This window comes from Ctenopharyngodon idella, chromosome 12, assembly GCF_019924925.1.
Source record: "Ctenopharyngodon idella isolate HZGC_01 chromosome 12, HZGC01, whole genome shotgun sequence".
NCBI classification, from domain to species: domain Eukaryota; kingdom Metazoa; phylum Chordata; class Actinopteri; order Cypriniformes; family Xenocyprididae; genus Ctenopharyngodon; species Ctenopharyngodon idella.
The window spans coordinates 14,645,258-14,669,097 of NC_067231.1; the positions used below are offsets into that span (position 1 = coordinate 14,645,258).

At 36.1% G+C, this 23,840-nt stretch overlaps 2 protein-coding genes across 7 annotated transcripts; both read right to left on the reverse strand.

Moving 5' to 3' along the window:
• Positions 1–23: 23 nt before the first annotated feature.
• On the reverse strand, positions 24–18,934 carry snf8 (SNF8 subunit of ESCRT-II). Of its 6 annotated transcripts, none has more exons than XM_051914604.1 (8): positions 18,640–18,934; positions 2,244–2,294; positions 1,996–2,134; positions 1,482–1,586; positions 1,057–1,129; positions 831–972; positions 678–752; positions 24–293 (listed from the first exon to the last, which is right to left on the reverse strand). In XM_051914604.1, exons 1-8 carry the CDS (start codon positions 18,691–18,693, stop codon positions 156–158), a joined length of 777 nt encoding a protein of 258 aa, XP_051770564.1. In that variant the 5' UTR covers positions 18,694–18,934; the 3' UTR covers positions 24–155. The 6 variants fall into 6 exon arrangements, with proteins under 6 accessions (XP_051770564.1, XP_051770565.1, XP_051770566.1 ...); XM_051914605.1 differs by lacking the exon at positions 2,244–2,294 and adding an exon at positions 18,505–18,555; XM_051914606.1 differs by lacking the exons at positions 1,996–2,134; positions 2,244–2,294 and adding exons at positions 15,416–15,504; positions 18,505–18,555 and having other exon boundaries at positions 18,640–18,736.
• A 3,095-nt stretch (positions 18,935–22,029) lies between these two features.
• Positions 22,030–23,010, reverse strand: LOC127523644 (uncharacterized). Its single transcript, XM_051914609.1, has 4 exons — positions 22,837–23,010; positions 22,453–22,590; positions 22,272–22,367; positions 22,030–22,199 (listed from the first exon to the last, which is right to left on the reverse strand). The coding sequence occupies exons 1-4, from the start codon at positions 22,917–22,919 to the stop codon at positions 22,190–22,192; spliced, it is 327 nt and encodes a 108-aa protein (XP_051770569.1). The 5' UTR covers positions 22,920–23,010; the 3' UTR covers positions 22,030–22,189.
• Positions 23,011–23,840: the final 830 nt, after the last annotated feature.

Consider the following 23,840-nt stretch of genomic DNA (forward strand, 5'->3'; position numbering starts at 1 on the left):
GAGACTTGTTGGATTGTGAGAAATGTGACTAAGTGGATGCTTTTATTCTCAATTTTCATCTCATACAAGCTTGGCTCACAACATTGCGACATTCTTTGACCTTCGCCTTCATTTCCCTCTCCATGACAATGTATTTACAAAATAATGTCTTATTCTCAAGGTGTCATTTGGCTGGCCTCCTCCGGTGTAACGTCTTGCAATAACATTTCCGAGAACAGAGCGGGCAGCCAGTACTGTGGCTCCCCTGCAGCTTGGGAGTCCAGCCATGCTAAGCCTTCTTTCAGCAGGTGATCCTGGAAAAACAGTGCAAAAGAGGATCTATTATGCTTTTTTACATTTTCAACTTTCTTTAGTGTGTAATGTTGCTGTTAGAGCAAGAAAAAGGTCTGTAAAGAAACAAATATGGTTGCAAGTTCTGTCGTTACCAATACAATTAACCATAGTTGGCTAACGATGCTTTTGGGAAACGCACCCCAGACCGTTACTGACAGACTGGGAAGAGAGGTGCTACAACAATGTAAAATGTGAAAAACAGTGTGTTTTTTGAACATTCAAGCATGAAAACCTATTCTAGTAGACCCCAAAAACAAAATCAGGACTTTGTAAAAGGGCATAATAACTCCTCTTTAATATATGATATAAAAGCATTCAGAGTGGTGTTTTTCCTGCACACTTACAAGAACGTGACAGGTCCGCTCCCTCTCCCACTTGAGGCTGTCTCTGATCTCGCTTACTGTCACATAGCCCTTTTTCTGTAAAACATGGCCAATAATCAGATCTGATATCACAGAATTGTAAAGGCCTCAGACTTTGAGTCTAGTGTTGATTACCTCTGCTAGCTGAAGGACAACAGTGTGATCCATGTTGAGCTCTGCTGGGACCGACTGGACTAGATAAGAACCTCCAACGGGAATCATCCCGAAGCCATTTCCCATAGCCTTGAGCTTCTTGATGGCCCGCACCAAGTCATCCCTGAGTGACGACATTAATAAATGGTAAGAGAATTCATGTGCTCAGAATAGCTGGAGAACAGTACGTACAATCAAAGACACTCACTGGCTCACATCTTGTGCAAACTTCCCTCTTCCTTTCAAGACACGGTGGTGAAGTTCCTCCAATGTGATGAGACCTGCACAGATAAAGTAATTTATTGATTAATATTTACATTTATATATTATTTTCATTGAAAGTAAAAGGTTTTATGGAGTCATATTGGGCAGTTAGACAGCCATTATTGCAAAACAAACCAGGTGACAATGTGATCAGATCTTGTATGGTGTTTTGAGATTGTCTAAGAACACATCGTCATTATTTAGAAATATCTGACTGCTCTCACTCATGTAATATGTGTGACATATCACTGCCAAACATATGTAATATCTCCAAGGTAAATACTTCCATAAATATAGGCCTGTTTTATTGATAATATGAAATACAATAAATGCGTTATCCCTTTTACACTATGAACTGACAAAACTTACCACCATTTCTGTGTTTTAGAGCTAAACAGACTTCAATGATCTGTACACCAAGCTCATAGTAGAAATCTCCAACTCCAAGCATCTCAGACCAAAATCCTTTTCCAGCTGTACAAAAAAAAAGAATAACGTTCATAAGGTCATACAACTTCTAATTAATTCTAATTATAACTATACTTACAATAATGTATAACTTATATAATAATTATACTACACATAATGTATAGTATAATTATTATATAAATTATCATATTAATGAGTATAAATTATAAAATAATAATAATTCATCATCATCATACTTTATTGCAGACTTAAGGTCCAAATAAAAAACAAAGCAAACAAACAACAGATTAAAAACATTAAAAAATCTTGATCACATACAATATTTTATATAATTATACTTAGAATTTATATTCAATTATACATATTTCATATGAGCACGCTGTACACCCTAATATTAATTAATAATTACATATGAATTACTGCTGAAAGGGAAACATTTATGATAAATACATACATGCAAGTGGATCAACCCCTATGGTGGCACACATCTCTTGGAACTGCACCCTGAATTGAGAGTTTTTACGGATTTCTTGTTTATGCTTGCTGGCAAACTCCTCCAAATGGGTCTTAAAGGTTTCCAATTGTTTAGACATCTACAGGAACAACACATACAGTCTGACTATAATGAGGCCAGTGTTGTTTCACATCTGTGAGGTTTACTTGCATTCAAAATGCATGTCTTGCTCATCAGAGTATACGCACCTGTGCAATCTGATCCTCAGCAAGGACAGTGCCTCTCTCTTTATACTTTGCCTGTGAAAGTAAACAAATTTGCTGGATGAAAATGCAAAATGATTTGCCTAGTTAATGAATCTCGAAGAAGTGCTGTGATCAAACCTCTGCGAGTTTCTTTTTGGCAATCGCTCCAGCTCCGACTCCTCTTCTGTGCATGATGTCTAAATAAGAATCTCTAAAATACTACAAAATTAAACTGTTTTTCCCTTTTCTGATAACTGTAGTAATTGACTTCCTATTCAGCTGAATAGCTTACGAGCTACATAGTCACACATCGAGACAGAATATGATAACGCAAGCAAACTAAACTAGATACATTACAATGAAATAAAGGAACAGGCTGTTCTCTTTCAACTATGCTTTTTATCTACAAAGTTTCCAACAGTCCAGGAAGAAGACATCCACAGAAGTGTATTATTTCTTCTGTACACGAATAAGGTCTCGTCGTCTCTAATGTTTTGGTGAATGTGTCCGATAGCGACACCCATCGGACTGGAGAGCAACTGACGAAACAAAGTTCCGCGGTCAAGTTATTTGTAAAGATCCTGTGGTGATGCAGTGATCATTAATCGCATGAAAATGTTTTCTTTGCACTCAAAATGTAATTTTTGCCGTTTACAGCACAAAGCGGAATTATCACAAACAATCCTCGCCGTCATTAAACAGAAAAATGTAGCATGTCATGGGAAAAATAATCCTAAACAGCGCATAGCCTATATTTAAGAACAGCTTAAATTAATGTAATTGTTTTAAAACAAAACTCCATTACACACGAGCCTACATAAAACTTGCACTCAAATGTAATATTTTTAATCAAATTTATTAAATTCAATATTCAACAAAATACATGGTTACGCCAAACAGGTAGCCTGCCCAAAACGTGACGAGAATTTCACGAGAACCGTCCCTGTCATGAACGAGTCGTTCAGAGAAGAATCAAACTATTGAAAAGATTTTGAATTTGAATTTTGAAGAATTATTATTATTTTTTTTTTTTTTATAACAAAACACCGTGTCAGTGAAAGACCAGCCTGCTATGTCGTAATAATCGGAGCGCGCTAAATTGGAATGTTGAGCATCAGTCTGGTGCAGTTGAGTTCAGGAGGAAAACGCGTGATTAGCAGTGATTTCAGATTGTTGATATTTGCTAGTTCAAATCGGAGTTTTGAATATTTGAGCAATCTTTTGCATAGGTATCATAGCAGACATATCAGAGAACTGATATTTGCTAGTGACTTTGTCAATCCATTGTGATCTATCGCGATCCATTGAGAAAATGACATTTCTGAGTAAAGTTTTTGGTTGCTTCAGCTTCTTGACAAGACGCCACTCGTCAGGACAGTACAGAAAGGGCAACCAAGAATGTAGCAGCATTCAGGAGGAGCCCATCCAGAGACCTCCAGAAGATACAGACGTGGAGGAAAAGATGGGCTATGAGGACTCTCTTGATGAGATGGAAATATTGCCAGATTTCTCCACTGCGGCAGAACCAGTGATGATTCAGGTGGAGGAGCCTGAATACCAAAATCCACTTACAATATTTCCACGTTCCTCAACCACAGTAGCAAAGCCACTGCTGATCCAGGTGGCACCTCTACAACCTCTACCTGATGAGGTGGAAACAGGGCCATCTTTCTCCACTGTGGCAGAACCACTGATGGTTCAGTTCGAAGAAAAGGAAACTCCCCCTGATGAGGAGAAAAAATTGCCATGTTTCTCCATTAAAGTGGCAGAAACACTGATGGTTCAGATGGCTCCTGCTGAGGTGGAGCAAGAGCGTCCACCTGAAAGGCGAGGGAGGAGAAGGACAAAGAACTTCCTCTCTGCTGAAGAGGAAATACTGCCATCTGTGGCAGAACCAGTGATGGTTCAGATGGCTCCTGCTGAGGTGGAGCAAGAGCGTCCACCTGAAAGGCGAGGGAGGAGAAGGACAAAGAACTTCCTCTCTGCTGAGGAGGAAATACTGCCATCTGTGGCAGAACCAGTGATGGTTCAGATGGCACCTGCTGAGGTGGAGCAAGAGCGTCCACCTGAAAGGCAAGGGAGGAGAAGGACAAAGAAGGAGAGAAAGACAGACTCTTCAAAACGTCCAGATGCAACTCCACAACCAGCAAAGCCAAAACTTGCTTGGATGGGCAGCCCTGCTCAAAATACCAAGGCTGATGAAGAGAAGTTGAAGAAGGAGAGAGAGGCTGAAGATGAAACTCCTGAAAAGCAAGAAACAGAGAGTGTAGAAATGATAGTGGAGGTGGATCTGAGACAAGAAAGGAGAATGAAAATGGAGAGAAAGACTGAACATGCAACTCCACCACCTGCAAAAGTAAAGCTTGCTTGGATGGAGACGGACAACACAAAAGTCACGCATACGAAAAAAAGAGAAGATGAAAAGGAAAGGCTTGAGGATTCTGAATGCAGCAGCAAAATCAGCCAGCAGTCCAGCAGAAGGTGGAAGGGATTTCATCTCATTTATAAACTGGCAGAGAAAAAGATCGCTGCAGAGAAAGAGAAGAAGGAGTCCAGAAAAGAGGAGAAAATACAAAGGAAGTTACTGCACGAAAAATGCGTCAATGATCCATCCATGAAACACCTGCTGATCAACAAATACAACAGGTTCAATCATTCATATAGCTGTGGTCTCATTCTCATGATCTGAACATCGAGAAAATATACTGGTGGTGGAAGAAAGAGACTAAAAGACAAGAAAAGAACAAGAAGATTGAGTTGGGGAGAGACCAGTTCGAGATCAGTTCCTGTAAATAAAGCAAATAAAAACATTTTTTTCTAAAATATTTCAGATTTTTATTTTTTTTTTCCAAAAAGTATATCAAACAACTGAAAAAAGGTCTGTCTGTCTATAGGTCTATCTCTGATTATCTGTTTGTCTGTGTGAGTGTTCAAAGTGAAATTTAATTTTTTCACCTGTAGTCTCATATGTTTACCACCAGATGTCCTACCTGTAGTAGTGATTTCTGGATAATAATTTCATGTGGCATATGAGGTAAAATGGAAATCATTCTGTTGGACTGATACATAGTGTTATTTTAGTATCTTTGACATATAGTTTTTTATTAATATTTTAAATTTGTTTTAGTAGTTTAGTTGTGTTTTTGCTATTTTTATTAGTTTTTTTTTTAATATGTCTATGTAGTTTTCATTTATTTTTTTATTTCCATTTTAGTTATTTTAGTACATCAAGTTAAACTAAATGAAAATGAGAAATGTTCCTTTGGCAACTATAGATGAAAAAATAGTTTTTGTAGTGTTTATTTTATTTCAAGTTACAGGATTTTTTATGGTTTTACTTTTAGTTAACTATAAAAAAACTAATTCATGGCATATTTTTTAAAAATAAATCCCAATTAATGTGTGGCAAGGTTTATACATCAGGCCCCTGATGCTCTGGATGGTGCAAATGTGTTTTGTGTTACTTATATAAATTAAATTATGAAGAATATGGAATTGGAGATGATTTATCTCTGTGCTGTAAGCCTAAATACCTTCGGAAAGTTATTTTTTCAGTTACTTTCAATAAGAGGTGAAGACAGAATCAATTCTGACATAAAGACAAAAAAACAAAAAAACCCACAAAAAAAAGGTTTCCCAAATGATGCCTATGTGGGCCTCATGATCGAACGGCTCTACAGCATTTTTTCTAATGCTAAAAAAACACAAATGATAATTGATGATTTTGAACAATTTATTTTTAATTAACAGGTTTTCATTTAGAGATACATGACAAGATATTCAGGCTGTGAAAAATTCTGGTAGTAGACTCATTTGCCCTTCAAATTTGGTCTGTTCTCCAAAGGTGCTTTAAGAGGCACGTCCTGTTTAGCTTTATTGATTCCTGTAGGTCATGAATAAAACGGTTTACATGATGGTAAATCATTCTTATTTACACTTGCAGAAGGCAACTTACTTGAATGCATCGGCTTTACTCTGAACCCACATCATGAACTCTTTTTTCAGCAGGTCATTGAAGATGTGGTTGTCTGAATCCTCTGCCATAGTTGGTCTGTAGAAATGAGCATCAGATATTGCCTGTTACTTTATGTAACCTGAATATGTAACATACATGCTGTCCATTTCCCCAAACTTACTCGCTCTTCTTCTCTTTCTGATTGAGCAGATAGTTTACAAAGTTTTTCTGAACCATCGAGTCCACAATTTTGCTGATGTCACTTGCAATGGTTGATTCAGCATAACGGCGGCTAAACTTCTGGATGTCATTTGTTGAGCTATTAATGATATTTGAAAAGAAAAATAAAGCATACAAACAAAACAATCTTCTCTTTCAATTGTCTTGACACTTTACAACAAGGTTTCTGATTTTAATAATAGTAAATGTTGAAATTAACATGAACTAAAATGAATAAAGTAGTTAATTTGAACTAATTGTAAAGTGTTGCCACATTTTATATAACATAAACATATGTAAATGTATTATTTGAAAATGATTTGATAATTATTATCTTACCTGCTATCAACGGGCTGGGATTCTGCACATGACAGTGAACTGCCAAGGCATATCAAAACCAGCGCAAATACTGCAGCCTTCATATTTCCTTATTTAATAAGTCAAAACAGATGAGAAAAATGGATATCAAGCATCCAACACCACTGACAACAAATAGCTGAATTCAAATGTCTTTAGACCTACCTTTTCTGGTTTTGGTCCCTATAATGTCTTTAACCGACGCACACCTACAGCAATCTGCACTGGTCTTTTATACAATGTGATTGACATTAACAGCAGAACAACAACTTATTTCCACATCATTAAAACAATTAATAACGAGGTGATACATAAGCATAAAATCTGATAAGGTTGCTTTTACTTACAGTTTTAGGTGTCAAATCTATTTGCACTCTTTGTGGTATGTACTGGACAAATAACATGTTCATGGAACTGAAAATAGTGAAATGACCCCATTAAACCATTAGTTTTTAAAGGCAAACATGTTTTCTTTATACAAAATCTGACTAGTATTTGTTGATGTAATGAAATGTACCAAGCTAATGACTCGAGGTGTACAACCCTAACCCTTAAAAGAAAAGTAAACAGAGTATATATTCCAAAAAGGTTCCTGTAGCCATAACAATAGTGGGGATGGATATGCAATTATTAAAGGAAAGACTGGTAAAAATGTATTATCAGATTTAAATAGACAAAAATCTGACAAAGTTTCCAATGTTTTTACTGACCAAATTAATTGTATTTTGTAAAAATAAATAAATTTTGATTTTGATAGCTGCAACACACTCCAAAAAAGTTGGGACAGAGGCAAAATAATAGTGAAAAGGTTATAGAATATCCAAGTTCAACTGTTTTGAAGCAGACCACAATAAGCAGGTGAACTGGTAATAAGTGAGGGTTGTGATTGGGTATAAAAGGAGCATTCATAAACAAAGATGGGTCATGGCTCACCACTTTGTGCCAAATTTCATGAGAGAATTGTCAAACAAATAAAAAATCACATTTCTTAATGCAAGATTGCAAAGTATTTAGGTCTTTCACCATCTACCATGCATAATATTATGAAAAGATTCAGGGAAACCAGAGAAATCTCAACTTATGTTGAATGTGCATGACCTTTGACCCCTCAGATGGCGCTGCATGAGAAACCATCATGCTGCTCTGTTAAATATGGCCACGTGCGCTCTGGAGTACTTGGAAAACTGTTGTCACTTAACACAGTCTGCCGCTGCATCAAGAAATGCAACTTGAATCTCTTACACAAGGAGAAATTTATACATCAGTTCTATACAGAAATGTCAGCAAGTTCTCTGGGTCTGAGCTCATCTCAGATAACTCAAAACACAGTGGAAATGTGCTGTGGTCAGTGGTGTGCTGTGGTCTCAGTCTCAAAGATGAAGGGGACCATCCAGACTTTCATCAGCGACAGGTGCAAAAGAAAACATTTGTCATGGTATGGAGTGCATCAGTGCAAACAGCATGAGTGACTCGCATATGTGTGAAGGCACTGACGTGGAGACGTATATTGGGATTGTACAGAGACATATACTGCCATCAAGATGTCTTCCTGGGAAGCAAGACAATGCCAGGCCTCATTCTGTATGTGCTACATCACAGTGGTTTCTTAGACACTCTACACCAGCGGTTCCCAAACTTTTTTTCCTGCGCACCCCCTTCTATGTCCCAACCGGGTAGGCGCACAAAAAAAAAACGCAACAAAGCTTTGTTTTATCGCCATATAAAGACTCATGTTTAATCATGCGCAAATAACCAGAACACGCATGACAATAACAACATCAACAAAGTTTCAATACAATGCAACAAAGCTACGCACAAGCTTCCACTTTTAAGAGGACGAGTGACAGACACAGGCTCAGTAACAGAAAGCACGGTTATTTTCAGCCGCGTAAAAGAAACATTGCAGCAATAGGCTAGGCCTATTAAATGACCGTGGAGCTAGCATCATCATCATCATAACACAACGGTTATGGAAATTAGAACGACAGTACATTGAATTAAATTGCAATGAAGTTACAAACGATCCACAACATCAAAGAGAATAAGCTCCGAAATAGATAAGACGTCCCACTTGACAGTTTCCCTGATTTCAGCCAGTTAAGCATATTTATAATGTATATATGGAATGAATGAAACGAGTTGGCACGCATATAGCCTAGCCTGCAGTGCATAAAAGAAGAGCAGTGCGTAGAAGAAGACAGCAGCTGTCTTCTTCTACGTTTCTATCAAAAACTAATAAATTATAATTTTTTATTTAAAATAAAAGCGATTACAAAGGAAATGTTTACTGTTCATGTTTTTTTTTTATTGTATGGAAAAATCCCACTTAAAAAAACAGACCGCCATTACATTTTTCCTCTCGCGCACCCCCTGGTGGCAGCTCGCGTACCACACTTTGGGAATCCCTGCTCTACACCGTACAGGGATGCGCTTGACTGGCCTGCCTGCAGTCCAGATCTGTCTGCTATTGAAAATGTATGGCCCATCATGAAAAAGAGAATCAGACAACGATGACCATGGACTGTTGAGCAGCTGACTTTTAACAGGCAAGACTGGGCAAAAATTTCACACGTAAAACCTCAACAATTAGATTCAATTTCAGTTTAATTTATTTATATATCACATTTAATACCGACAGAGCCGACCAAATTGCCACACAGAGAAATAGAATTAAGCTATTAGCAATTAAAGACTATAGAATAACAGAAGACGCGTCACTCGTATTATTATGAATGGGAGAAAGTGCAACGCGCAATATGGCGGAATAAGTCCCGCCTTCTAAACAAGAGCCAATCGCCGATTGGTAAAGTCATCACGTCACTGCAGCGGCCGTTAGAAGCTCCGGTTTCTATAGAAACAGTCAGACACGCGCCTCCGAAATGAGGCACAAGAGACACGCATTTAGGACTGCGCATGCGCATTAGCTTGATTCAGCCTGAAAAATGCCGTTTTTGTCATGATTCAAGCGTTTAGAAAAAAATTTATGGGACAGTTGTTGTCAGATTTCATTGGTGATTTCAAATATGAAATTTAATCGAAAGCTTGGCAAACAGCTTTAGAGAATTTGATGTTTCCCCATTCAAAGAGATAGGAGCTGCACTTGGATGCCCGAGAGGCGTTTCAAAGAGTGAAATGACTTGTCTTAAAGGGACTTTGTTAGCAATTAAACAAATAACAAATCACAAGTAGTACACAACACTAAATTCACACAAGATAAAACTGTATACAGCAGTTGATCCAGCCCATAAGCCTTTTTAAAAAGAGATGTCTTAAGTAAAGATTTAAAAACCTGTACAAAAGTGGCCGATCTCAAGCAAAAAGGCAAGTTATTCCACAACTGGGGTGCTGCCACTGAAAATGCATGATCTCCTCATGTTTTAAGTGTGTCTTGGGTACTGGCAGCAACAGAGTGTTTGATGACCTTAAAGGCCTACTGGTCTGATGATAGGAGAGAAGATCAGATAAGTAGTTTGGTGCCAAGCCTGTCAGGGACTCATAGACAAACAATTATACCTTGAACTGGATTCTATACTCAATGGGGAGCCAGTGCAAACTAGCCAAAACAGGTGTAATATTTTCCCTCTTCCTTGTCCCTGTTAAAAGTCTGGCCGCAGCATTTTGGACCAACTGGAGGCGAGACAAACAAGATTGAGTGACCCCTCAATATAATGAATTGCAGTGATCCAGTCTTGATGAGATGAATGCGTGGATAACGGTTTCTAAGTCCCTGAATAAAAGAAAAGATTTAATTTTGGTGATCATCCTAAGCTGACAAAATGCTGATTTGACAACTGAGTTTATTTGTTTGTCAAATTTAAGTGGCAGGTCAAAAATAACTCACAAATCTCTTGCGTAAGTACCCACAGTGTTAGTTATAGGACCCAAAGTTTTTGAGAGGGTATTTGTCAGAATCCAGACGTCCAAAAACTAACAGTTCAGTCTTGGAATCATTTAATTGAAGGCAGTTTTCCGCCATCCAACTTTAACTTCACTCGAACAATCAAATAATGACTGGGGAGATGTATTCTCGTCAGACTTAATTGGAAGATAAAGTTGTATGTTATCTGCATAACAATGATATGAAATCTGTAAGGCTGGAAGCTTACGCTGCTATTTTGATAATCGGAAACAAAAAGCAGTTGAAGGATGACGTGCATAATTCAGTTATTTATCTGACTCCGATATAATTAATCTGACTCCATTAAAGTTGTTGTTATTTATTACCTCTTATTCATTAAAGGTAAAAGTCTTTCTTAGAACTGATAGGAAAACGTAGGATTTAACCTGAACGTTTAGATAACGAAAGTTACAATCAATTTAGCTTTCAACATTATCTATTACAAAAGGAAAGATTCTCAAAACCTTTAAAGCAGGCAAAGTAATTTATTAAGTTACATGTTTAAATAGACAGTAGAATGGGACAACATACTGTATAGAAAACTTAGTTGTAACGAATAATGCACTGCTGTGCATGCAGAAGAGGCCGTAAAAGCCTTTTCTTGTATTAAGAGGTTACGCATCGGTGTGCGGGAGTGGCAGGGTTAAAGCCTTTCTCCCAGAACAGCAGTTACTTTTCCTTCTTATACCCTGAGCAAAGCATTGTTATACATGAGTGGAATACCAACACCAAAACCAACCGACAGGAACCAAAAGATATGGCAAATGGGTGGTGATCAAGAGGGAGAGAAGTACATTAACATATTCTCCTAAATGCATGTTTAAGCAATACCTAGATTGTACATTAGGATACTTTAATGTCTCCATTAAGTATACTACCATTCAGTTCAGTTTATAAGCTGTCAGATGAGACCAAACATGACATAGTTACATGTTAGAAAACACTAGTAGATAAATAGTATGTAGTTGAAAGCATATATGTCATGTGAAGCAAATGGTACAGATGTGTCATTGAGGTGTAAACGACTCTGTCTCTCCAGACAGAACCATCCTGTGCCTGGAGCGTCCCAACAGTCCTCAATCAGCATATTGATGAATCCCTCGCACTAGATAGGCATTAGCATACTGTGATGACAAATGCCATTGTGCCACGTTTAATTCACATGTACACCTTTTAAAGGGATTTCTGAAGTACTAGGGCAGTAAAGAGTTCTACCCATATTTGCTCAGCCCTACAAATCTGATGCTTATGAAAAATATTGGCTAATGGAAGGAGATAGAGGGAAAACAGGGCCTAAGACGGAGCCCTGTGGCACACCGCATGTACATGCGGCAGAGGAGGAAATAAAGTTTTCAATTTCTAAAAAGTTCTCCCCTTGAGATAGGACACAAACCAGTTTAATGCTGTTCCCCTAATGCCAACATACTGCTCAATACGTTTCAGTAAAATATAGTGATCGATAGTGTTGAAGGCTGCACTTAGATCCAGTAGAATTAGAATCCTTAGTTCCCAAACAATTAAAAATGGTAATTAAAAGTAAAGGTGATGTGACACAGTGGTAAACAGGCCTCTGTCTCAACTTTTTCGGAGTGTGTTGCATCCATCAAAATCAAAATTTGTTTATATTTACACAATACACTTAAGTTGGTCAGTAACAACTTTGAAAAACTTTTCTTTGTACTTTTGTCAGTTAACTAAAGGTTCAAGAGAATTAACAAAACACAGATTTTAGTGCATTTTACAAAATGTCCCAACTTTTCTGAAAATGGGGTTGTAATTCTACTGTTCATATTTTGAACAAGATCGTCTTACAAATAATGTACTGAAGAGAACATTTTGACTGAACGTACATTTGAATATTTTCTGTGCATATACCCATTTTGTATTATAAATGCATGTTCTTACCACAGAGTATTAAAGTTGTTTAATTTGTGTGGTTATGTCTGTCCACTATACACTAAAGTTACAAATTTTATTATTATTTTACAAACTCAAGATTTAAATAATTAGAAGTTAATTAAGTTTGTTCAAATATCCTCAATAAAATAATCCATCTTTGTAATGGTTCAGTGCTTTTGTGACTGCGGTGTGCCACAACCTCAGATCTATTTTGGCTGGCGATTCTATTTACGCTGCTTGCAATTATAGTAGCAGCAGTTGTTTTGGGCAGAAATAAAGGCCCGTCAAAGAGCACCCATCAAACTACTGCTGTTGTGGAGGAGAGAGCTGGTCCAGATCCTGGAGCTTCCTCACAGTATCATGACAAACACTGTAATGAAACAGGCAACAGCTGCAATCTAGTGCGAAGAGCCACAAAGCCAAAGATGAAACTATGAAACATGTCAAGGTAAGGATTTATTCTGCTTTATTAATGCTTACAAGTCAATGGAAAAGTACAAGACAATAAAAAAAAACACAAAGGAAATTATTTCTTGAATATTTCTCTGATCAACCATTTACTGATTCTGTCTTTACCTCAGGATTCAAACTCAGATAATGTGGAAGAAGTGTGTAAGTCCGATTCTCCAGTTCACTCCTCCACCATTGGTTGGGGGGAGGATTCTTCTGAGTCTTGGATAAGGAATGCTCTGAGGGATTATATCACCCGGGGCCTGTACCATGAAGCCGGATTAGCTGGCTAGCCAGGTAAATTTCTGATTAGTTTGCGCCAATCCTGGGTTTTAGGTACCATGAAAGTGACTTGGCTTTTAGCGGTGTTCATCACCATAGTAACTTACGCTCCATGGCTAGCCTGCTCCGGGGCAGGTTTTGTTCTGGGTAAGAGATCTCAATCCGAAATTGGACCAATCTGATGTGAGCTAAATGACACTAACACATCCAACGCAATAAAGTCACTCCCTCAGTTTCTCTTCCTCCAAAACAAAGGTCACTATATAGTAAAAACAAATATTTAAGGATGAAATTGTCTAGCTTTAATGATAATTATAATTATTTTACGATTTATATATGATTGATATAATTATTATATGATCTATATTATTATTAGTCCATTACACACAAGCAATTTTAGTTTAACAGTTATTATTCAGCATTTAGTTTAAATGAATATTAATATATACAGATCATATGTAATATAAATAAGCTGAATCAAGAGATAACTCTTTAAAGTTCATGTTTGAGTCTCTAACGCTATTATCAACTATATAAACTATAATAATTTTTTTTTTTGTCCTCTTTCATGGACAAGTATTTTCTTTAGTGTAAATGCATTTAAATTCTTCATTTTCTTCAATCTCTTAACCTTCAGCAAAAGAGTTTTGAATCGCGCTGGCTCTCTCGTGAGAAGTGAATCACAGTTTCTCTCTGTTGCAAGGCATGTGATTGGCTGTTTGCCACTGATGTCATTCATGTGCACGCGCTCCACAAACTCAGGATCAAAGCCTGAGTTGACAGAGAAAGTTGATGATCAGCATCATGGTACCAACAAAGCCAGATTGGAGTGGTGTGGTTTTGTCAACTTGAAACTAATCATACAACCCTGAGCTTGTTCAACTACCATCATGGTACAGGCCCCCGGTATAATAATAATAATTATATAATACAAATTTCCTGTTTATTTCTCTTATAATATTGTTTATTATTATAAATAGTAGAAAAGACTTCATAAAAGTTATATTAGACTGGTTTTGAGCAATTTTTGAACCTCAGATTTGTGAATATAAATGTATTCACAGAAATTACTTGTACAAATTTATTCTACACATAACCTAATACTTTTAATAACAAGAAATGTCTTGTATTGGAAAATTTTTTATTATTTTCCAAGTCTCCATAGCATTCCATGTTTTTTTTTTTTCAATGTGACCCACATGCTATTATTAAATATTGTTAAAGTCTCTCCTGTAGTCATTTAGTGGTGTTGTACACACTGTTGTTTTAGGTTTTAGGGTGTCATATTGGGCAGTTAGACAGTCATTATTGCAAAGCAAAAAAAGGTGACAATGTGATCAGGTCTTGTATTGTGTTTTGAGATTGTCTAAGAACACATCGTCATTATTTAGAAATATCTGACTGCTCTCACTCATATGTAATATGTGTGACATATCACTGCCAAACATATGTAATATCTCCAAGGTAAAAAATACTACATCAATATAGGTTTGATTTATTGATATGAAATACATGATACGTTATACGTTAATACGTTATCCTTTTAACTGTATGAACTGACAAAACTTACCACCATGTCTGTGTTTTAGAGCTAAACAGACTTCAATGATCTGTACACCAAGCTCATAGTAGAAATCTCCAACTCCAAGCATCTCAGACCAAAATCCTTTTCCAGCTGTACAAAAAAAAAGAGAATAAAGTTCATAAGGTCATACAACTTTTTCTAATTTCTAATTAATTCAAATTATAACTATGTATAATTATACTTACAATAATGTTTAACTTATATAATAATTATACTATACATAATGTATATATAGTATAATTATTATATAAATTATCATATTAATGAGTATAAATTATAAAATAAAAATAATAATAATTCATCATCATCATACTTTATTGCAGACTCAAGGTCCAAATATATAAAAAAAAAACAAACAACAGATAAAAACATAAAAAAAACTTGATAACTTACAATATTTAATATAATTATACTTGGAATGTATTGTCAATTATACATATTTCATAAGAGCACACTGTACACCCTAATATTAAATAATAAAATACATATCAATTTCTGCTTAAAGGGAAACATTTATGATAAATACATACATGCAAGTGGATCAACCCCTATGGTGGCACACATCTCTTGGAACTGCTCCCTGAATTGAGAGTTTTTACGGATTTCTTGTTTATGCTTGCTGCAGGGATGCAAACAGGTAAGGGGGAAAAAAGGTGAGAACATTGCGTGAGGCAGGGGGCATGCTCTGCACAGAATTTATTTTTAAAAAATATATTTGCTTTAAATACTCATTTGTAGCTACTTTAGGGTTTTTTTTTTTATAAATTTTCTATTACCTTCTATGTCATGAAAAAAAAAAACATATTGTTGCTACTTTTTACCAAAATCAACATTTGGTCAAAATCTCATGTTATGAAAGATGAAGTGCTAAGTGTTGCCATCTAATCAGCCAATACCATCTTAAATATAGTGTGTCTATTTAAGACGGTATTGGCTGATTAGACGGCAATACTGCGCTAAACTGTTTGCCCTCTCTCTCTTCACTATTCCCACATCTCAGACCTCAAATACATAAAATATTGAATGTACTTTATTGTCCCATTGCTGGGAAATTCATCTTGGACAACCATGACATAGCCAGTACAACATTAAATTCACATAAACAATACAAACATAATAAATTACTAATAACCACAAGCCAGATAAAACAACAATACCCTACCTGTTCTTTCATTTGAGCAATTCCCAATTAAATAGTTTAACTGCAGTTGGCACAAAAGAATTTTTGTAGCGATTTGATTTACACATCAAAATCCTCAATCGTCTCCCAGAGGGTAACATCTTAAAATCCTTATGTAAAATGAGATATAGATCGTTTCTCGTCACACCCAACAATTTTTTAGAGCAGTGTGTACAAGTTTTGATTTTGATTGGACAGTCAGGTTTCCATACCATGCTGTTATTCCATATCTTATCAAACTCTCACAAACAGACTGATAAAACAAAAATAAAATCTTCTGATTTACCCCAAATATTTTTAACCTTCGCAAAAAATATAGCCTTTGCTGCAATCTAGAACACAGACTTTCAATGTGGGAGGACCAACATAATGAACTGTCAATATAAACGCCCAAGTATTTATGTGATGAAACCTGTTCAATAATATTTCCATGTATTATTACAGGGCTATGGTCCCCCACAGATCTGGGGTTGAAGATCATTTCACAGTCTTTTTTCCATTTAAAATCAAGGAATTATCATCACACCATCCAACAAACCTTGAAACTTCATCAAAATACTGCAGAGGTGTGGTGTTCCTGTACAATAAACTCAATATTGCTGTATCATCTGAGAATTTGATTAAAAAGTTGTTATCCTGACATGACACACACTCATTAGTATATAACGTAAACAAGATGGGTGAACTAACACAACCTTGTGGGGCCCCTATATTAGTGTTTTTGACCTCCGAATAGGAGTTGTTAATCCTGACCTGTTGTGTACGGTTTGTTAAAAAAGAATAAAACCACTTAATACAAAAGGGGTTCACGTTCAACTCTGTCAGCTTCCTAATCAATATCTTAGGTTGGAGTGTATTAAATGCCGAACTAAAATCTATAAAAAGTAAACGTGCATATGCTTGAGTATCTTCTAAATGTCTATTCACCAAGTGAGTGATACAATTAATGGCATCCTCGGTGCCCGAGGAACTGAAATGGGTCAAGGGCTGATTTAACCTCATCCTTTAAAACATTTACTACAAATTTTTCAAAACATTTCATAACGTTTGAAGTCAAAGCCACAGGTCTAAAATCACAGTTCTCCACTGGGCAATTTTTCTTGGGAACTGGCATAATTATAGATTTTTTCCACAAGGAAGGGATGCTATGCAAATCTAAAGATCTCTGAAAGATAGGATAAAATGCTGAAGTAAGTTCATAGGCGCAAGTTTTTAGCAAGAAGGCAGAAATTCCATCTGGACCTGTAGATTTTTTTGTATATATACCTCTAAATAACGAACAAACTACATGTGGGGGTACCTCTAATCTCTGATCTGTATTACATATAATAGAATTCACATCAGCCATTTGCTCCAAGGGTGACTCAAACCTAAGAAAAAATTTGTTCAGATCATTTGCTCTTTGCTGATCGTTACTAGTTATTAACCTAGTAGTTATTAACTAGTATTAGTTATTACAATATTGCCCTTTATAGACATAGTTTTTAAAGTAAAGAGTAAACACTGTACAGTACTTATTGAAACAACCAGTTCACAAGTACCCTTGTAAGACCCCCACCCCCCATAAAATACTTTCTCATTGGATCTATGCAAATCCCTTAGGTGACCTATTTTGATCTCAAAAAGGTGAGCTGTCACTGAAAGGTGAGGAGTTTGCATCTACACTGTGTTTCAAATTATTATGCAAGTTACATATCAGTAGGATTTCAGTACAATAAACATTCAGATTTTACTTTTTCAAAGAAAGTGTTTGTTTGTTTTATTTTCCATATCTTTTTAGATAACTGTTTTTAGATATCAATCTCAGACAGGTTTGTTGAGTAGTTTGACAGGTAAATGGAAACCCTACTTAAAGAGCTTGTTCCACATTATTAAGCGAGTCACAGTTCTCATGCAATATGGGGAGGAAGAAAGATCTTTCTGAAGATGAAAAGCATGAAATGGTGCAATGTTGTGCAAAAGGCATGAAAACAACTAATATTGTGTGAAAACTGAATGGAGATTATTGAACTATCATAAGGTTTGTGAGTAATTTACAGCACAAGATAACTCGGTCAGATAAAGGCTTATTAATGAAAGTTTCTGTCAAAAAAAAATTAATTGTATTAAAAGGACAACTATAAAAAAAGCCAGTGTTGAGCAGCAAACAGGTATTTGAAGCTGCTGGTGTCTCTGGAGTCTCAAGAAGCTCTCCATGCAGGCTGGTAGTTATGCGTAAAGATGCATTTCAGCCACTCCTAACTAAAAGCTCACAAAGAGAAACATTTCAGTGTTCAGTTGCTGGCAAATTCCTCCAAATGGGTCTTAAAGGTTTCCAATTGTTTTGACATCTACAGGAACAACACATACAGTCTGACTATAATGAGGCCAGTGTTGTTTCACATCTGTGAGGTTTACTTGCATTCAAAATGCATGTCTTGCTCATCAGAGTATACGCACCTGTGCAATCTGATCCTCAGCAAGGACAGTGCCTCTCTCTTTATACTTTGCCTGTGAAAGTAAACAAATTTGCTGGATGAAAATGCAAAATGATTTGCCTAGTTAATGAATCTCGAAGAAGTGCTGTGATCAAACCTCTGCAAGTTTCTTTTTGGCAATTGCTCCAGCTCCGACTCCTCTTCTGTGCATGATGTCTAAATAAGAATCTCTAAAATACTGCAAAATAAAACTGTTTTTCCCTTTTCTGATAACTGTAGTAATTGACTTCCTATTCAGCTGAATAGCTTACGAGCTACATAGTCACACATCGAGACAGAATGTGATAACGCAAGCAAACTAAACGGAATAGGGCTGTTCTCTTTCAACTATGCTCTTTATCTACAAAGTTTCCAACAGTCCAGGAAGAAGACATCCACAGAAGTGTATTATTTCTTCTGTACACGAATAAGGTCTCGTCGTCACTAATGTTTTGGTGAATGTGTCCGATAGCGACACCCATCGGACTGGAGAGCAACTGACGAAACAAAGTTCCGCGGTCAAGTTATTTGTAAAGATCCTGTGGTGATGCATTGATTATTAATCGCATGAAAATGTTTTCTTTGCACTCAAAATGTAATTTCTGCCGTTTACAGCACAACGCGGAATTATCACAAACAATCCTCGCCGTCATTAAACAAAAAAATGTAGCATGTCATGCGAAAAATAATCCTAAACAGCGCATAGCCTATATTTCTAAGAACAGCTTAAATTAATGTAATTGTTTTAAAACAAAACTCCATTACCGAGTCTACATAAAACTTGCACTCAAATGTAATATTTTTAATCAAATTTATTAAATTCAATATTCAACAAAATACATGGTTACGCCAAACAGGTAGCCTGCCCAAAACGTGACGAGAATTTCACGAGAACCGTCCCTGTCATGAACGAGTCGTTCAGAGAAGAATCAAACTATTTATTGAAAAGATTTTGAATTTTGAAGAATTAATATTATTTATTTTTTTATAACAAAACACCGTGTCAGTGAAAGACCAGCCTGCTATGTCGTAATAATCGGAGCGCGCCAAATTGGAATGTTGAGCATCAGTCTGGTGCAGTTGAGTTCAGGAGGAAAACGCGTGATTAGCAGTGATTTCAGACTGTTGATATTTGCTAGTTCAAATCGGAGTTTTGAATATTTGAGCAATCTATTGCATAGGTATCATAGCAGACATATCAGAGAACTGATATTTGCTAGTGATATTTGATTTTTGTCAATCCATTGTGATCTATCGCGATCCATTGAGAAAATGACATTTCTGAGCAAAGTTTTTGGTTGCTTCAGCTTCTTGACAAGACGCCACTCGTCAGGACAGTACAGAAAGGGCAACCGAGAATGTAGCAGCATTCAGGAGGAGCCCATCCAGAGACCTCCAGAAGATACAGACGTGGAGGAAAAGATGGGCTATGAGGACTCTCTTGATGAAATGGAAATATTGCCAGATTTCTCCACTGCGGCAGAACCAGTGATGATTCAGGTGGAGGAGCCTGAATACCAAAATCCACTTACAATATTTCCACGTTCCTCAACCACAGTAGCAAAGCCACTGCTGATCCAGGTGGCACCTCTACAACCTCTACCTGATGAGGTGGAAACAGGGCCATCTTTCTCCACTGTGGCAGAACCACTGATGGTTCAGTTCGAAGAACCTGAAAAGGAAACTCCCCCTGATGAGGAGAAAAAATTGCCATGTTCCTCCATTAAAGTGGCAGAAACACTGATGTTTCAGGAGGCGACTTGGCATCTCACTCTACCTGCTGAGGAGGAAATACTGCCATCTGTGGCAGAACCAGTGATGGTTCAGATGGCACCTGCTGAGGTGGAGCAAGAGCGTCCACCTGAAAGGCGAGGGAGGAGAAGGACAAAGAAGGAGAGAAAGACAGACTCTTCAAATTGTCCAGATGCAACTCCACAACCAGCAAAGCCAAAACTTGCTTGGATGGGCAGCCCTGCTCAAAATACCAAGGCTGATGAAGAGATGATGAAGAAGGAGAGAGAGGCTGAAGATGAAACTCCTGAAAAGCAAGAGACAGAGAGTGTAGAAATGATAGTGGAGGTGGATCTGAGACAAGAAAGGAGAATGAAAATGGAGAGAAAGACTGAACATGCAACTCCACCACCTGCAAAAGTAAAGCTTGCTTGGATGGAGACGGACAACACAAAAGTCATGCATACGAAAAAAAGAGAAGATGAAAAGGAAAGGCTTGAGGATTCTGAATGCAGCAGCAAAATCAGCCAGCAGTCCAGCAGAAGGTGGAAGGGATTTCATCTCATTTATAAACTGGCAGAGAAAAAGATCGCTGCAGAGAAAGAGAAGAAGGAGTCCAGAAAAGAGGAGAAAATACAAAGGAAGTTACTGCACGAAAAATGCGTCAATGATCCATCCATGAAACACCTGCTGATCAACAAATACAACAGGTTCAATCATTCATATAGCTGTGGTCTCATTCTCATGATCTGAACATCGAGAATATATACTGGTGGTGGAAGAAAGAGACTAAAAGACAAGAAAAGAACAAGAAGATTGAGTTGGGGAGAGACCAGCTCAAGATCAGTTCCTGTAAATAAAGCAAATAAAAACATTTTTTTCTAAAATATTTCAGATTTTTTTTTTTTTTCAAAAAGTATATCAAACAACTGAAAAAAGGTCTGTATGTCTATAGGTCTATCTCTGATTATCTGTTTGTCTGTGTGAGTGTTCAAAGTGAAATTTAATTTTTTCACCTGTAGTCTCATATGTTTACCACCAGATGTCCTACCTGTAGTAGTGATTTCTGGATAATAATTTCATGTGGCATATGAGGTAAAATGGAAATCATTCTTTTGGACTGGTACATAGTGTTATTTTAGTATCTTTGACATACAGTTTTTTATTAATGTTTTAAATTTGTTTTAGTAGTTTAGTTGTGTTTTTGCTAATTTTATTAGTTTATTTTTTTATATGTCTATGTAGTTTTCATTGATTTTTTATTTCCATTTTAGTTATTTTAGTACATCAAGTTAAACTAAATGAAAATAAGAAATGTTCCTTTGGCAACTATAGATGAAAAAATAGTTTTTGTAGTGTTTATTTTATTTCAAGTTACAGGATTTTTTATGGTTTTAATTTTAGTTAACTATAAAAAAAAAAATAATTCATGGCATATTTTTTAAAAATAAATCCCAATTAATGTAAGGTTTATACATCAGGCCCCTGATGTTCTGGATGGTGCAAATGTGTTTTGTGTTATTTATGTGAATTAAATTATGTAGAATATGGAATTGGAGATGATTTATCTCTGTGCTGTAAGCCTAAATACCTTCAGAAAGTTATTTTTTCAGTTACTTTCAATAAGAGGTGAGGACAGAATCAATTCTGACATAAAGACAAAAAAACAAAAAAAAACACAAAAAAAGGTTTCCCAAATGACGCCTGTGTGGGCCTCATGAGCAAACGGCTCTACAGCATTTTTTTCTAATGCTAAAAAAACACAAATGATAATTGATGATTTTGAACACAATTTATTTTTAATTAACAGGTTTTCATTTAGAGATACATGACAAGATATTCAGATAGGCTGTGAAAAATTCTGGTAGTAGACTCATTTGCCCTTCAAATTTGGTTTGTTCTCCAAAGGTGCTTTAAGAGGCACGTCCTGTTTAGCTTTATTGATTCCTGTAGGTCATGAATAAAACAGTTTACATGATGGTAAATCATGATTATTTACACTTGCAGAAGGCAACTTACTTGAATGCATCGGCTTTACTCTGAACCCACATCATGAACTCTTTTTTCAGCAGGTCATTGAAGATGTGGTTGTCTGAATCCTCTGCCATAGTTGGTCTGTAGAAATGAGCATCAGATATTGCCTGTTACTTTATGTAATCTGAATATGTAACATACATGCTGTCCATTTCCCCAAACTTACTCGCTCTTCTTCTCTCTCTGATTGAGCAGATAGTTTACAAAGTTTTTCTGAACCATCGAGTCCACAATTTTGCTGATGTCACTTGCAATGGTTGATTCAGCATAACGGCGGCTAAACTTCTGGATGTCATTTGTTGAGCTATTAATGATATTTGAAAAGAAAAATAAAGCATACAAACAAAACAATCTTCTCTTTCAATTGTCTTGACACTTTACAACAAGGTTTTTGATTTTAATAATAGTAAATGTTGAAATTAACATGAACTAAAATGAATAAGTTAGTTAATTTGAACTAATTTTAAAGTGTTGCCACATTTTATATAACATAATCATATGTAAATGTATTATTTGAAAATGATTTGATGATGCTTAATTATTATCTTACCTGCTATCGATGGGCTGGGATTCTGCACATGACAATGAACTGCCAAGGCATATCAAAACCAGCGCAAATACTGCAGCCTTCATATTTTCTTATTTAATACGTCAAAACAGATGAGAAAAATGGATATCAAGCATCAAACACCACTGACAACAAATAGTTGAATTCAAACCGGCGCACACATACAGCAATCTGCACTGGTCCTTTATACAATGTGATTGACATTAACAGCAGAACAACAACTTATTTCCACATCATTAAAACAATTAATAACGAGGTGATACATAAGCATAAAATCTGATAAGGTTGCTTTTTCTTTCAGTTTTAGGTGTCAAATCTATTTGCACTCTTTGTGGTTTGTACTGGACAAATAACATGTTCATGGAACTGAAAATAGTGAAATGACCCCATTAAACCATTAGTTTTTAAAGGCAAACATGTTTTCATTATACAAAATCTGACTAGTATTTGTTGATGTAATGAAATATACCAAGCTAATGACTCGAGGTGTACAACCCTAACCCTTAAAAGAAAAGTAAACAGATTATATATTCCAAAAAGGTTCTTATATTCCTGTAGCCATAACAATAGTGGGGATGGATATGCATTTATTAAAGGAAAGATTGGTAAAAATGTATTATCAGATTTAAATATACAAAAATCAGACAAAATAAATAATTTTACTGTTAATATTTTGAACAAGATCGTCTTATAAATAATGTACTAAAGATAACATTTTGATTGAACGTACATTTGAATATATTCTGTGCATATACACTTTCTGTATTATAAATGCAAGTGTTGTTTAATTTGTGTGGTTAAGTCAGTCCACTATACACTAAAGTTACAAATGTATTATTATTTTATATATATTATAGTTTATTTATTATTTTACAAACGCAAGATTTAAATAATGAGAAGTTAATTAAGTTCGTTCAAATATCTAAATAAAATAATCCATCTTTGTAATGGTTCAGTGCTTTTGTGACTGACATTTCTGAAGCTTT

Bases quoted from the DNA above. Each gene is read 5' to 3' on its own strand.
- snf8 (XM_051914604.1), bottom strand. From the start codon at position 18,693: ATGCACAGAAGAGGAGTCGGAGCTGGAGCAATTGCCAAAAAGAAACTT. The intron at 973-1,056 runs GTGAGTGTCTTT...GTCGTCACTCAG, and splicing joins TTTGCACAAGATGTGAGCCA to GGATGACTTGGTGCGGGCCA. The intron at 753-830 runs GTAATCAACACT...CATGTTTTACAG, and splicing joins TTGTCCTTCAGCTAGCAGAG to AAAAAGGGCTATGTGACAGT.
- LOC127523644 (XM_051914609.1), bottom strand. From the start codon at position 22,919: ATGAAGGCTGCAGTATTTGCGCTGGTTTTGATATGCCTTGGCAGTTCA. The intron at 22,591-22,836 runs GTAAGATAATAA...TATCATTAATAG, and splicing joins TCCCAGCCCATCGATAGCAG to CTCAACAAATGACATCCAGA. The intron at 22,368-22,452 runs GTAAGTTTGGGG...TCATTTCTACAG, and splicing joins CAGAGAGAGAAGAAGAGCGA to ACCAACTATGGCAGAGGATT.